Consider the following 16,716-nt stretch of genomic DNA (forward strand, 5'->3'; position numbering starts at 1 on the left):
CATTAGCTATAAATGCTGTCTGAATCATTCTGCAAAAATGAAACAATTAATTAAAATAATTTAATTTGAAAGTATTAAAAAAAAAATCATTTTCTTTCTGCCTTCAGCTTACTTTAAGCAATGAGTCATAGCAAGACTTGTATTTGTCTTAGTCATTCTAGCATGCATCCATAATAAAGCTGTCTGCTTCACTGGTTCAGATCAAACCCAGGCTGTTATTGTGTTGTCATTTCTGCATACCATATTGCATGACATTCACATGTTGCTGCTAAGATGCATCCACCAGGAGACACGGCAGAAGCCAGTAAAAGTAAAAGACTTTGAAGAAAGCTTTCTTCATGAGCAGCTTGTCAAACTGCTTTGAACCCAATCAAAGTAATAATTCCAAATTTTTCAACCCAGAGTTAGCAGGGATAAGATGGATTGCATTGACTTGAGCTGTGCAGCTTTTTCATTGTTGAATGTTTCATTCTTTGTTGAAGGCTTAGTCCTGAAAATTTTTGGGGGGGGGCATGTTTGAATGAAAACCTTTGTGCTGTCCAGTAACAAAAAACAGAAATCATGTGGCCAAATGCTATATCCAGGATAAGCTGTTCACTTGGTCTTTCAAATATTTTCTTCTGTTAATTCACATAAGGATGTCACTGGTAGCTTAAGCATTAAAGAAGCTTGACACTGAAAGCTGCTGTCAGATGCCAGAGACACATGAAGTGAGAAAATAGCCCTTTCTGGCCAGCAAAGACTTCCACATGGTTTTGTCATGGGTCACAGAACAGTCATCTCTTGAGGTTATTAGAAACTTTCTGGTCTCATTTGTGTATGCTAAACCCCATTCATTTTATACCTGAAAATTGAACCAAATGATTTAGTTATACTGGCGTTTTCCAGTCCTGAGGTATTTTAAATATTCTGTTCCATCAGCATAGGTGTTGCCAGCATTATCATAACAGATTATCATAGCAGGAAAACCATGTCATAGAACAATGAGAAAAATCTCCAGAGCTTTGCCAGTCATACAGGAGGAAAACCCATCTTTTTTGGGTGTCAAAGCAGCAGTCAGTTTGAAATCTAAGGTATAAGAAAGGCAGCATCTGAGATGGAGGAATTTCCTCACTGTCGTACTGCACCAGATTGTGTGTGGCTGTACGAGCCCCTGAGGCTCTAGAGAAGAGTAGTTCTCCTATCCAAGTACATCTGGCCAATTGTGCAACAGGACAACAAATGTTCCTGTGCATCCCTTTCAGGAAACCAGCTGAAGCCCCGAAGCGTGAGATTTGATTAGAATCATTGGTGGTGTGATGCACTGAACTGGCAGGAGCATGTGGAGGGGAGTCTGTGGTCACCTGCTCTGCTGGAGGCCCAGGCTGTAAAATGAAAGATCTCAGATTATTAAAGAAAGAAGTTGTATTAAACGCTTTCGTTTAAAAAAAATGACATACCTCACAAATGTAGTGAACATTCTGCCTTTTTTGGGGGGTACTGTTTATTATTTTATTATCAGTATGTACCTTTTAATGATTATGTATCAGATTTAGGATTTTAATTTTTTTCTTGTATGCTTTGAAATATCTTTTCTTTGTCTTGAAGCCTCATGGTGAGTTTACCATGAAAGCTACTGGACTTTCATTTCTTTAACATCCATTTATATTTATTTCTAGTATTTATATTTATACTTATATTTATATTTAATACACCCTGTATTTGATAGTACACATTAACTTTTTATCCCCTTTTACTCCACATCTCTTGGTTTTGTGGTAAATGCCATGGATTTTTCATCTCCCAGGCAGTTTATACGTATGGTCTTCTTGGATACTAAGCTTTTGATCCTTTTGGGCCTTTTGGTTATTTTTTGGATATGTCTATTTCAGTTAAAAATTTGCACCTACAGTGTGTGTTTTCCTGAGGGTTTGGGAAACGTTAGTTTTCAACAGTAAAACATTATGTACATTAAAATAATACAGGAAGATGGAGAATGTGGACAAAGGACATGGAAAAGATAAAGGCATTGAATCTCTTCTTTGCCACTTTGTCTTAATTTGTAATCCCATATCCCTGAGACGAGTGGGGGAAGTCTGGAGCAAGGCTTCCAGTTCTAATGCTCCTTCAGTAAAGAGGGATCATTTTAGAGAGCATTTAAAAGAATTGAATGGACACAAGTCATGTGGTGCACTGTCAGGATGCAGCCAAGAGTGCTGAGGGAACTGGCTGAAATCATTGCAAGATCACTGCCAGTAACCTTTGAAATATCTTGGAGATTGGAGGAGATTCCTGAAGTAATGAAGAAAATTATTTTCATTCCAGTCTTCAAGGAGATTTCAGAGAACTACAGTCTGGTCAGACCCACATATGATCTCCATCACAAAAGGTGATGGAGCCAATAATCCTGGAAATAATTTCTAAACATATGACAGACAAGAAGGAAGGAGGTAGCATGGATTTATGAAATATATGAAATATAATCCATATGAATATATGGATTATGAAAAGCAAGTCATGTTTCCTCATAACATAACACCTTTCAATATTAAATGCTGCTGAAAATTCTAATATTTTTGACTCATAATTTCAATTTTGTTTCTTATTTCTTTATTTCTATCTTATAGGTCAGAACCTGATTTTGAGTACTAGACTTAATTTGAGCCCTTATCACTGAGCAGAAGTTCTCAAGCATGCTTTTCTCACAACAGCTCATGCAAAAAATCTGTATATCCTCTGTGATCTTTTAATTTAAAAGTTTACTTTCGGGGTCAGTTTATACTCCATGAGGAATTTTGAATATTGACATTGTTTCAAAAAGGTTATGGAACATCTCTTGTAAAGTCATCAAACCAATCATTTGTGTCCTTATGGTCTGTTAGTAACATTTTCTGTTTAATGTCTTTATGGTTTCTATTCTATATAAGTATTTAAACCTGGGAGAAGCTCTATGATCTCCTTTTACTGAGGACACTACTATATGTGGCTGCATGTAGTTACATATCTGCTGCATTGTGATGTTTGCCATTTGGACTACCAGAATTGCCTTGGTTTAATACTGTTCTTTCCCCGTTGTCTTTTGTCATTCTGTAGTATGAGGGAATTGCATTATTGAGGTTTTCCTTAGCGTTTGGTATGCATTTCAGCTGACCTGTCTGAAATACTCTGTCTGGATGTGTGTCATTACACCAGTGCAACCTGAAATAAGCAAATAAGGAAATCAGTGTCAAGGGCATCAGCAATTACAGTGGAATTAAGTTGTAACTCTACCTCTGTTGTGAGGGAAGCCGCTACTTCCCTGTCTGCATCCTGACAGGAATAGTGGCTTCTCAAAGTGAAGCTTAAGGTGCTGAAGGAAAACCTGGGACCATGAGGACCTGTTACCTCCAGATCTACTAAAAAAGGTGGAATTGAGTGATTTATACTGACTGACTTCAGACCTTGGGCAAAGAGATGAGGAACGAGAGGCCACTTTTTGCATCATTCAACATGGAACAAGAATGGCAAAACATACTTGCCAGAGAGCTTAAGGGGAATGCAGTGTGAAACACTAGTGCTGATTTACATCTGTTTCCCTAGGAGATTAAAAAAAGATTGGGAAATAATTCAAAGCATTTTGGCCTGTTTAGATCTGCAGTGTCAAGGGTGTGAGCCGTTTTTGGTTCAGACGCTACCTTGAGGAATGATGGAGTTACATGTTCACATGTTCTTAATCTACAATGTTCTTAATCCTACAATGAGGATGCTTTGGTAGTGAAGTGTACACTGAAGGCACAAATAAAGATAGAAGAAATGAAAGGAGTGTAAACCTTTGGGGGTAAAGTCAAGGTTGTTATGTATCAATCCAGTTTCCCTGCTGTGTGTCAGATGTGAGATTAGTACAATTTACTCACCATTCCCTCCCTAGCCTCAGCCACTAAAATGGGCATACTTCTGTCACAGGACATCATCATGAAGGGATGTTGTACAGCCTCCCAGTTTACGTCAGAATGTTGTCTGCTAGCTTGGGCACTGTGAGACAAGTCTTTCCTAATTATAGGGGAGTAATTTCTGACACATTTTTTCTTTTATTGAGTGCCAAGGTCATGATGAAGTAGATGGCTTTATTTGCAAGATTATTTCAATTTGCCTGTTTTCACAATGAAAACCTTGAATAATACTCACAGTGTGTCCTGATTTTCAGGTTTTTATTACTAAAATGGTGCCTTAAAAAATAAGAAGAAATGCAGCTATATGCACAATATTTTCTTTTTTGTTGTGCTTTGGTACTATTAATGCACATATTTATAAAGTGCTTAATTTTCATAAGAAAATATTATTAATATGTAATAAAACACCAATTTAGGACATATACTAGATTTTCTTAGGGTAATATTTGGCTCATTTTGCAATGAAGCAGTAGTAAATAGGGAGGGGAGGAGCAAGATGGTTTTGTTTGAAAATATGTAAGTTTAAAGAAGTGGCCAAATATATGCTTGACTGGTTACTGAAATGCTGGAAGAAATGTTACTAAGTGTGGAATTACATCATCTTTCCTCTATACACAGAAAAAGCCCAAGGAAATATCATTTGTCATAAGACCTACACTGCATAATCTAAAATGCCACTCTAATGCTGAGAGCAAAAGGATTAAGAAAAACAACCAAACAAAAAGTACACAAAACCCCCAAGAGCCTAAAAAAAGTGGTGAACAATTCAAATTAAATCAGTTTTTTACTAAAATTAAAGAAGGGTGAGGAGGGAAAAAATCTTCAGTTCATTTAATAATTAAAGTTTGAAGAGGGAGAAAACTCAATAGTGCATAGACAGAGAAGATTGAACACATTAATGTACCTTTTATATTTTGATCCTTATCTCTACAGAAAGTTACAATTATTTATAAATTCTGATACTGGAATCATAAAAATATAGTCAGTGCCCTTCTTTTCCTGCAGATCTGAATCTCACTTTCTTGTCTAAGACTTCAAAAAAAGAGCTTTGCAAAGGGGACTCCCACAAGACAGAGGAAGGGAGAGTAGCCTCAGCTCCCTCCAAAATCAAGGATCTCACATAATAATGTCTGTTGGCATCCCTGCACTGCTTTCAGAGCTGAGGTGATGTGTGCTTACTAAATGACATGTTTTTCTGGGAGCTCAGAACAGCCACAGACTCTGTGAGCCGGAAGCTGGACCTCAGACAACTCCTTGAGATGGCAAAAACAAAGCCCCTGCTTAGCTGAGTCGAAGTAGGATTGATGGACTTTGTGCTAAGAGTCACATTGTCCTGCTTTCCATGATGCATAACACCGTGTATTGGACTTTCTGCAGACATAAAGAGAGAAAAAGACTGAGCTTTCTCAATCTCTGGTTTTGACCAGAGGAAGGCAGCCACAGTGGTTGCATTTATCTGAAAGGAACAGGTGGGGTATTCCTTGCAGCCTTTATTTTCAGATGTTGCATATATTTCTGTGAGAGCCAAATGCAGATATGTAGTGAATCAGAGCTGAACACGTAGCTTAGAGTGAAAAACCAGATCAAACTCTCCATGGTTTCTTACCTACACTGAAAAAAAACCCCAAAACAATCAAACCCTACCCAGACAGAGGTTTAGTTAATATTCCCATTGGATAGTTAATGTGAATTGCTTTTGTTATGAACTGTCTGCAGGCTTTTCAGGAAGAGAAGGTCAAATTTCAAACCATAAAATACAGAGTTGAAACTGGACAGTGGTGCTCACTGGAGCTTCATGTGTTTCAGAACAATGAAATGGAACTTAAAGAGTGAAATGGAGTCTTTTTACATTTTAAAGAAAAAGCAGACGCATGTATGAAGGCAAAATTAGCTCCAGTGTCAGTCAGACTGAGGATGGAGCATGTATATGTAGAGCACAGGACCTTCCTGGCCATCCATGGCATCAGTTCTTCAGAATATGCCTCTGGTGGACCTCAGTGTTGGCTATTACTCAAATCCATAATAGTTTAGGACTTTGTAGCTGAAGGGCTGTTTTTTTCCATGTGTGGACTTCACCATTACTTGTGACTCATAACTCCATAATAGTTTAGGGCATTCTGGCTGAGGGGCTGGTTTTTTCCATGTGTTGTACTGTCCCCAGTGCACACACTAGAGCTATTTCCTACTGGGACACCCTTGTTTTTTAAGGAAGGAAATTGGTTGCAGGTTCTTCAGAATTTTGCTGTAGCCCATTGAATTTCTAATATTTCAGTGTCTTTAACTCAAAACTGCAAGGAATCTTTTAATTTCAGTGTTCACTTTCCAACTCTTGGCCTGAAATAGTTAATTCTGTAAACTGGAGCTCATATTGCAAAGCTGATTTGCAGGATTGTTGCTTTGAGAATGTGCTTTGAGCATGGAGAGACTCCTGCTTTTGTAAGATTTTTTGAGGTTTCACTGTTTTGTTGTTTCTTTTTTATGGCAGAGCAGTAAGAGATGAGAATAGGTATCTTTTATAGTGTTAACATGAAATACATATATATGTGCATGCATACATATATATGTGTGTGTATATATATATATATATATATAATGAAAACAAGGGTTAGTGTCAGTACTGAGCATTAGAAGCCGTGGAAGGTACAGTACTTTTCCACCCTCCCTGGGGTGTTTTACTGCTTTCTTGAAACAGGATATAGAAAACCTTTAATTAACCAGTCAAAATATATGGAGCCAGATTACTGATCAAATGCTCATTTGGGACAAGGTCCCGGTCCTGCTGAAGCCTCTGGAAACAAGGATGCGGAGAACCTTTCAGGACTGGGCCTCTCTTTCCAGAGAACTGGGAAGATGTATTTGAGTTTCACCTGTGCAGGAAGTTGTAGTGTGACAAGATGAGGATGTCACCCTTCAGCAGGGCTGTCTTGGATGGAAACAGCCACTGCTCTGATGACAGCCTCCCCTCGCTCTTCCAGGTGTGTCTGCTCAGCTGACCAGCACTCGTCTCCGTCGGAACACTTCCGTGGGCACCCCGTTCTGGATGGCTCCAGAGGTCAGGTTTCAAATATTTTGTCACTTGTACTCGAGCTGCTGTATTCTGCATTTCTGCTCTTTGTCTTTCTTCCTGGTCCTTCCACCAAATGAAACAGCAGTGTCCTTTAAAAAAGTGTTTATACCTTTCTGTCTTACGTGTTTGCAAGAATTAAGTTAAAATGAGGTTTATTTTTGAAATTACAAGATTAGAGACAGGGAACAAGACACTGAAGTGCTTACTCAAGTGTTGAAGAGTATAGAGTACTACTATTGATACTTTCCAGCCTTTTGAGCTCTGAAACTATAGATATCTCCCCATAGATAGAAGGAGCCCAGGTTGGTACTGTGACACATATAGCTTCTATTTTTTGACTTCTACACCTGGAATGTTTTTAATACTATATATCCATACTTGCTGCAGCAAGGAATGGAAAGGGTTATTATGAATGAAGAAGAAGCACTATGACTCTGTGGAGTTTTCCCAGACTGAAATTGAAGCATATAAAGATACATTTTAAGCTGAGACAGGAAAAATAATTCCTTATAAATAAGCTTATCTACTTAGAGTATTTGTTTGCAGACAAACACATGCAAGTACATCTGTTTATAGCACATGCAACTACTCTGTTTATACATCTTTATTTTTATCAACACACTCAGTTCATACACATAGGTCTAGCCATATAACTAATGGCATACCAGTTGGTTTAGATTGCAGCTAGTGGAATGAAAAATTCTAGATTCATCCAGCATTATGGATGAGCTGAAATGTATATGAAGGTAAATACTTGGCTGTGATCTAATGAACATTTTTTCAGATCCACTTGATCTGGAAATTGGCTGCATTGGTTGAATAAGGACCCAGTAAGAGATAGTGAATTCAGCTTCTGCTTTCCTGGTTGTTTCAGTTCATAGAGAGAGCAGTATAGTTACAATAATTAATTAGAAGGAATAATCCACATAAAGAGTTGTAGAGTTGCTGAGTTTCCTTCTACTTCCTCTGTTGTGGGATGCAGTTTATCACCTTCAGCTGACAAAGCCATGGATTTTTATCCTTCAAATCAGAGAACGTTTGGCCAGAGAATGTGGTGTTCATGAGCACCTGATTTCTCTACTTTAAACATTGGAGGTTTTTTGGCAATTGGGTGGATGCTGTTTATTTCACTGAATATTCTGTAAGAGATTCCTCCAACTGTGGGTGTGCTCTTAAATGTGGACATTTAACCTTCCCAGTCTTTTACTCCAACAGGTGATTGCCTGTGAGCAGCAGCTAGATAGCTCCTATGATGCTAGATGTGATGCATGGTCACTGGGTATTACTGCAATAGAGTTGGGAGATGGAGATCCACCCCTTGCTGATTTGCACCCCATGAGAGCTCTCTTCAAAATACCAAGGTAATATCTTGATGTGTTTGTTTGTTTATGGGTTAGACTGAACTTTTTCCTTAACTATTGCTTTCTTCAAACTTAGACCATGTAAGTTTGTGGAATTTATTTGTATTATTTATACTAGGAGGTAGGTTAAAAATACTTAGCCCAGCTGTATTTTCTGCGGGCTCTGCTTTAACCATGTGTGCACATTGAGAAGTTCAGAGCTGACTGTAGCTACATTTGAGAAAAAGCTTCAGGGCCTTCTCCTGAGTGAGCTGCTGCCACATTAGAGCAGGACTTACTTGAGTCTCGTGTATTCTGTTACAAAGAATGACATATGATAGGAATACAGAGTCTGAATATGCCACTGTGGTGAACAGGTCCCATATTTGTTTTCAGGAGTTATCTTCTATCCTTTGAAGCAAAGGTTGTTCCCCCACTCACATACATTTAGGCTTCAGCTTTTTGTTAGTTTGTACTGCTTCTGGAAGTTCAAGTGTTGCTGTCCTTGGGCAGTGCAAATAGTGACTTCCTTTGTGTTTTTTGCTTTGAAGCTGAAAAATATGAGTACCCAAAGTTCCACTTCTGGCATTTCAAAGAACATCAATCTCCAAGTCTGTAGGTAATGATCATAAAGTAATAGTTTGTGGATTTTACCCTGGGAGCAGGAGCAGTACCACAACAGCTGAGCTCATACAGTATATGTAAGTGCTTAGAGTCCTTTTCAGCCAAGATGCCCAAATTAGTTTAAATTACCTTTAGGTTTAAGAAATCTTGGCTGACTTGGCACTGAAGCAGAGTATGAATGCTCTTCCTACCCTTGCTTGCTGTAGGAAAAGCAGTTACAAACTATTGTGGTCAGTCACTGCAGCTAGAGCTTCAAAAAAACTTCTGGCTTATTCTCTTACAAGTACTGGGGACCTTTCTGCCCTGAAGCAAATATAAGTTCAATACACTTTCATTACATTAATTGGTGTAATTCCAATACCCTTTCATCCCGTTAAGTAAAACCTGAGAGTGATAAAGTAAATGTTAAGCAGCACATAAAGAAAAGCAGTTATGGTTGATTGAAAAGCAAGTCACCATGTATACTGTTTGGTCATTCCTTTTGTCTTCATGACCATACTCAGTGAAAATGGCATCTCTGAATGGAAGAAGACTGTCAAGACCATTTAAACTACATTAACACTTACAGTAAACAGCTCTAACAATAGAAAAGAAAGCAGTATCTCTATTTACAATAGATCTTTATTTAGACCTTCACTTCTATCAGATTATCTTCTGATGAATGAGGAATAATTAACAAAGAACCAGTTTCTTCAGACACTTTGTTCAGCAAGTTGATTAATTCAGTCCTCCTGAGAAAACTTAAAATAGAATTTTTTTAAAAAAATTCTCCTAAGAAAGTATATTGTTTCGGGCTTGAAAAAAGGAACATGCCATTACAAGTGAATAGTGATTAATGGGTCCTTAGTTTAATTTCCTTTTATTGATTTGATTGAAAAAATCACAGTGATTCTTAGCTACACTTGGTAGTTCATCTCAATGCTATTTTTCCTTATTAGTTATGTAAAGCAGGAGAACTGATGAGGCATTGCATCATCTACCCATGCTCCTTTTACCAGTGGAAATCAATATCTTTTTTCTGTGGCCTTCTAAAGCTCATTACTCAGCCTGCCTTCACACATTGTTTTTGTCAAGTGAGGAGCTTATTAACTTATCATAACACTGACCTTTGCAGGAATCCTCCTCCAACGCTACAGCAGCCTGAGCTGTGGTCACCTGAATTCAATGACTTCATTAACAAGTGAGTAACAACTGAGACCACTCTGGTTAAATATGGAACATGTGTAAATGTCATGTGTAAAATAACTTTTGTGGTAATCTGTTGTAACTAGTACTCTTCCTTAAAAGGCTAGCTTGTAAATCCAGTTTGACTTCCAAGTGAGACTTTGTCTTTAAAACATGAAACAGCTTTTCAACACCCTTGATGTTTCTTAATTTAAAGAATATTTTGTTTTAAAATATAATAATTTAACTTCTTGGACTCATCTTCAGTTCTGTGAAGTCATATCAATTTTCAGTGCAGAGCTGTTTTGATTAAGATGGATGTATTTATTATGGTGGAATGAATGAACTCCTGACAAGCATTTCAAAACTTAACTGTGAACCCTCAATGATCATATGTTTTTTCTGCCAGCACAGGTGCTTGACTAAAGATTATGAGAAGCGTCCGACAGTATCTACTCTTTTGCAGCATGATTTTATTAAGCAAATTGAAGGAAAAGAAAACGTGCTACAAAGGCAACTCATGGAATTTATTGATGTTCATCAACAAATGGGAGTCACTGAAAAGGCAAGGTAAAAGTAGCTACAAAAGTAGACCAGTTGGGTCAATTTTGATACTTCCACTGTTTCAGGATGACTGGCACTCAGAGAAGGATTCAACTCTTATACCTTTATCCGGCAAAAAAAAAAAAATAGAATGCTTAATATTTGGGGTCCCCTGTAGTGCCAATGAAAGCAGAGAGGCATCATGATTCACATGCAGGATGAAACAGTCTTTAGAAATGACTCCCCTTTCTTCTGTGACTCAAGATACAGTCTTAGACCCCAGCTTTTAGAAAGCTGGGTAGGTGAAATTAATGTTTGGCATTTTCTTACATTTTCATGGTCAGCTAATGTTTAGTTTGAGTAAGTGTGCTAAAAACAGGTAGTCAGATTCCTGCTGGAATTGACTGGTTTTGACTCTGAAATAAGTGATAGTCTTAGCAGACAGTGTTTTGCAAACTTCAAATCTTATGTCTTCTTGAATAGATTCTTTCTTCCACTAGTATCTAAGTGATACCAGTTCTGAACAAATCACTTAACACCTGATGGCTTTTGTTTAAAATACTTGAAAATGTCTTGGCTCAGTTCTACAATCAAAAAAGCTCCATACAGTACACTCATGTATCAGATGTGAAATGTTGTAGGTGAGTATTGAAGTACTACTGGTATGACTGCACCTGTTTCAAGGAAGAGCATGATGCTTTTTCTTTTGTTTCTTTTAATAGAACATGAAATTTAAAAGACATTTTGGCATTATCATCTATGTGTGCTTGTTCAAATCTGCCACATTTCCTTTCACACATTTATAGTAATGGTCTTTATAGAGCAGTCTTCAGTTATAGTTCTGGAGAATTTTCTATTTACTATATGCTGTGAAGATAACAGTAAAAAATTATTTCTAAATAATTATGATATTGAAGTTTTTTCAACTTTAACTGGATATGGGAGAAGTAGTGTTTTCTCTTTTCTGACATCTCGGTATTAAACTATGCATTTGGCTTCAATTTAAGCTTCAGCCTGGATTTATATGCTCTATATATTGCAGACTTGACATTTGCTTAATCCAGAAAGATTCTTGAATTCAAATAAGGTTATCGGATGTCAGTGCTGAGCACTAAACCAGCAACATAATCCAAACTTTTAATAGCATTTATTTATAAAACACAGGGAAATGATATGCAGTAAAATAAGTCCAAACCACTAGGTTAGATGAATTGAAATCTTGTTAACATTTGTGATATTAGTCTTTTTGAAGCCTAAATAATTCTGAAAAAAAATCAAGCTTACAGTCAGTTGAGTATTGTGACTTTTTTTACTCATTTTAGAGAACTCACTTTTGTTTTCATAGCCTTTTTTTCCCAAATTCTTTATTTTTTTCATGTAAATGCTGCATAAAGCAAACTAGGTGAAGTTTTTTTGTTTTCTGCACAATACAAACATAAAGAAAGTGGCCCAATTTGCATGTGCATAGAGCAGTCAAGTGGCACAAGAACAGGATGATTTACTGGTATTTTCTCTGTCCTATTTAGACTGTGTTTTATAAGGTGATGGCTCTTTATGAGAACTAGAATTTAAGGAAATATATTACTGTGTGATGAAGTTACCTATGGTCTTTATAGTTGATCACGTGTAACTTGTATGTCAAACTTCTCAAAAGAAAATAGAATTTTCTCTTTCAAAGTAATAATAATAATCTGAATCTGCACAAAAAATGTACTTATTTAATTCAGAGTGTAATTTAAATGGCATGGTTAAACTGAACATAGCCCATATTTCAGTTTAGCAGTTTAAAATACTAATAAGTAGTATTTCCAACCTTAATGATTCTGCGATTGTGTAATTTTGTGAAATATGCTGTAAGACTGACTACAGAACAGCATTTGTGGTTTTTTTCTGCTGTGAATGATAAGAGATTATACAAAGATCTTTAAATGCAGTAGTCATGCTTTTTAAAAAGTCTTTTATTACTAATCATATGTATCTTCTGACCTTTAATCTGCACAAAGCAAATGGCGTTAAAGCGGTGTCTGTACAGAAGTACCGTGTAAATCTGATTTAGCGTCAAGACAGAAGCTGTATAGTGACAAGTCCCTGGAAGAGCTGCTCTTTTCTTGCTCATGCTATTCTGGCACTGTTTTTACACTGATGTTTTAGGACCCTGCTGTGAAATTTCTGAACCTTCACCAGTTGCTGGCAACTTTCCTTGCGAAACTTCTACCTGATTTTGAGCTCACACTCTCTCAGTCACTAATTTAAAGGCATAACTCTCCTTCTTCTTTCTTGACAGTGGGAGGCAGGTAGTTTAAGGGATAAAGATATTTTCCTTCCACTGAGGGAAAAAATGGTGCTACCTGTATTGTGTTGCATAAGTGGGCATTGGTATATAAAGTCAGTAAGTTTGGTAATGTTGAGTTAAAGGTGAAAGTTAGAAATCTGGTTATTTTCTCTGTATGTGTTGACTCTCCTCATTAAATTTAACTTCATTAATTGCAGTTTTGTATTGCAGAAGAAAAGAAAAAATTAATAGCTGAGGTTTAGCCACTAGGTTTTATTGTATGCACTATTTCTGTTTTCATTCGAAATTAAGTCACCTTCTTAGCCTATTGGGCTGAGGTGTGATTTAGTTCTGACTGCTTTCTGTAGAAGTAGTCTGTTGTGATCTTACCTTGCTGTTTGCTGAACATGCAGTTGGTACAGTTCAAAAAGAAAATCTCATCACATTATGTCACATTCTCAGGGTTTTTTGCAGAGGGCCTTGCCCTCACATCTGATCTTTGTGCTCAGAAAGGATGTGTAATCTCTAGGCACAGAGTGGAGCCACCCTGAAGTCTCTCCCATTGGCACCATTGTTCCTGAGGTATTTAATAACACTGGGGAGTCACCGAGTCATGAGTGCCCTCAGAACCTTCCCAGAGTTGTTATTCCAGTGAAGAGGAACCAAGGTTTAGCTTCTGCATTGTACTGCATCCTCTCAAGGGCTGGAAACAAGAGAAACAACAAGAGAAAGAGAGCCCATCAACCACCTGACTAACCAGAAACATCTCAATTAACACTGATAAAACTTTAAATGGTGATGTGGCACAGCCTGGCTCCAGATTTAATCGAGGTGACAGAAGATAATAGTGGTTTTTCCAGTAGCCTTTGTATAGTGTTCCAGCACTAGAATATCTTGTGCTACTCAAGACTCAAAAAAGCATGAATACTAGCAATGAGCTTCATTAAAAATTCCACTTTTTTACTTTGAGTAAATGCAGTACATTTTTCTCTAAAATCATCATATTTTATGCTAAAAATATCTATTTGCAACTTAACCTTTCCTAGCTCAGAACTCAGGCTGAAATGACAATGGGAATAGCAGGAAAAAATGTCCCTTGATGCATTAATATTTTCCCATAGCATCCTGACTGTAACATCTTTAAAATCTGCTGCTGGGAATTGTATATGAGATATATATCAAATATGCTGTATGGGATAAATTCACATTAGAGAAGAGGTGAAGCAGGCAAAGTTGCATACTAAGTGTAATTAATTTTGGTGGGATTTTTGTGAGGAGAGTCACTTTCAGGACAGGGACCCTGAGCTTGACAAAGGTTTTCAGTATAGCTGTTGAAATTTGTAATTAGTGATGAAAGTAGTTATTAAAAATGAACACTGCAGCATATACCCCAAAACAGTTCTAAAAATACACTTCTTGCTAGGCCGAAAGTGGGAAAAAATGCCTGCATTGTAAAGAATTTTACTCTGCAACAGAAATAGCTGTCTTTGAAACAACCTTCAGAACTGTCGCATCTACACCTGACAGTCAGGCTTGTAAGACTTTTATCTTGAATTGTTTGACTGTCTTCTTGACTGCTTTTACAATAATCTCTGTAGAAATACACAATGATTAGTACATTGTGTATTTCCTGGGAATTGTGAGTCATTCCAGAATGAGCTGTACATATGAGGGATATTCAGTGCACCTACATTTCAGAAAATTACTCTGGTCCTCAGATTAAGAGTCATCTTTATATACTCTCTAAGTAATTATGGGAAAAAGACCTATTCTACTGCAAAATGATGCAAAGTTCCGGGTGAGCTGAATTATTTCCTGTATTTGCCATATAGGGTGGGCACTGAAATGAGTAACAGAATACTAAACAGTTGCTCTATTTAACTGTTTGGAAAGGCCAGAGAGATAATTTCATAGAAGTTCATGTACAACAAGCACAAATTGGTTGTCAATTTATTGACCCCTATTAACAAGAGGCAGTACCATAAAGTTTCTTTTTGTGACTTCCCCTGATTGCACAGACTTGTGTCGCCCATTTTCTGGGTGTTCACTCTGTCCCAGTCTCTCTGACTCATCCTGCCAGTGGAAAGCAGCTGACAGCAATCCTTCAACTCTGCAGGGCAGGCTGTAGGAGAGGGTGGGGGATCACTACACTGACTTGACCAAGACTGTGAGGAGCAAGCAGTATACAAGATAATACACAGTCAGTCCAGTACTGTATTGGCCAAGGTCTCCAGATGACATCTGGATGGGAGTACTGGCTTAAATGGGAGGTTTTAGAATTCCAGTTCAATATTTGATCCCTTCAGGCCAGTTCTTTCTTTCCTGGAACTCAGTGTGGGCTTTGTTATCCCAAGAAGTGTGTGTCTCTGCATTGAGGACTCACCTATGTAGGATGGCCGTGCTGCAAACTTCTCTCAGGCTGTAAAAGCAGTAGGAGGTTCTGGGAACAAAGGCCTTAGAATAAGCAGATCTCCAGTCTCATAGCTAATATATGTCTCTGTATCTGAATAATGTTCTTCTGTATAAGTCAATGGACAACAGCAATGCCTGAATGAAGAATATGAACTTCTGAAGTAGTACTTTACTGCTGTGCCAGTCCACCTGCTCAGCAACTCCTTTCTCCTGAAGGTGGGACACTTCAGCAGGCATTTCTTACCCATGGAGCTTCTCCTTTATCGTCTTGATATGGCTGTGAGCACAGTGTGTGGGCCTGACTCATGAGGAATTAATCCCAAAGAGTCCTTTTAGGGATCTCCAATTTGCTCAGTTAAGAGCACATACTTCCCCCTGAAATTTGTCAGGGATATGGCTGTTGTGAAGGAATAATAATCTGCTTTGCTTACAGGTCATGGAAAAGCAGCACAAGCTTTGTCAAACAGATTGTGCAGAGCTGGCCACGGCCACTTCTGAATCAAAAGCCCTGCAGCCTGTAGTCTCAGTGCTGTCAATCACTTAAATACAGAGGGGAACACAGGTTTGTCTGCAAAGCATTGTGCAGATGAAGCTGCAGGCACATCACTGAAGTCTTACACTTTCTAAAGTCAGGTACAGATTTCTCATAGATAGCAGACTGTTGTTTTATTTAAGCAGATTTCACAAGATCAATCTGTGAAGAAAAAAATCTGATTTTAAGTGTGAATTAATATTGCTTTTTGCAGCCTCCAGATAAATGGAATCATCAGCAATGACAGATCCAGTAGAGGTTTCTCTGTGTTGTTTCTTTGTCATTTTACTGCTGTTTGTAACTGCTGGGACGTGTACAGCTGCTCCCACCTTCACCTTACAAAAACTGCATTATTTTTAGTTTCTTCTTTGCACTCATACTAAGGACAGCCCTTTTCCTGTCACTTCTTGGTCTGTAGATGATTCTCCAACCAGTTTAGGCAGAGAGTTCAGCAGGGCATCATGAGTCACACTTTCCTTTTCATGGTATTTTTGGAACTATCAGAAATCTTTTAAATACATTCTGACAATTTGAAGAAGAAAAGCTGCGGTTGCCTCATTTTGATTTAACTGAATCTTGAAAGATAAGTGTAGGGAGGGGAGCATTGGCGTGAAAGAGAATGCACAGAAACAATGCTGCCTTGGCTCATTTTCTTGTCCTTACTGCATTGATGTTTCTGGCCTTTGGCTGCCTGAATTACTTGTCGGGCATGCTTGTAAAATCCAATGCCTATTTTTGAGCAGAGCAGAGATACATGGTTATTTCAGTTCACAATGTCTGTGTGCATGATCTTAATGAAACTTCAGCATTGATGTCAACAGCACTGATGTGTGTTTTTTTTAAGTGGTTGGAGT

The 16,716-nt window shown here is 37.8% G+C and overlaps 1 protein-coding gene across 3 annotated transcripts in view; it reads left to right on the forward strand.

Moving 5' to 3' along the window:
• Positions 1–16,716, forward strand: part of MYO3A (myosin IIIA) — a 116,068-nt gene that overhangs the window by 40,525 nt on the left and 58,827 nt on the right. For all 3 annotated transcript variants that reach the window (XM_086861413.1, XM_086861406.1, XM_086861399.1), the window contains exons 6-9: positions 6,884–6,960; positions 8,191–8,336; positions 10,054–10,119; positions 10,518–10,673. In XM_086861413.1, coding sequence (XP_086717539.1) covers positions 6,884–6,960; positions 8,191–8,336; positions 10,054–10,119; positions 10,518–10,673 — 445 coding nt within the window. The remainder of the gene's footprint in view (positions 1–6,883; positions 6,961–8,190; positions 8,337–10,053; positions 10,120–10,517; positions 10,674–16,716) is intronic.

Source organism: Cyanistes caeruleus, chromosome 1, assembly GCF_971803275.1.
Source record: "Cyanistes caeruleus chromosome 1, bCyaCae1.hap1.1, whole genome shotgun sequence".
NCBI lineage: Eukaryota > Metazoa > Chordata > Aves > Passeriformes > Paridae > Cyanistes > Cyanistes caeruleus.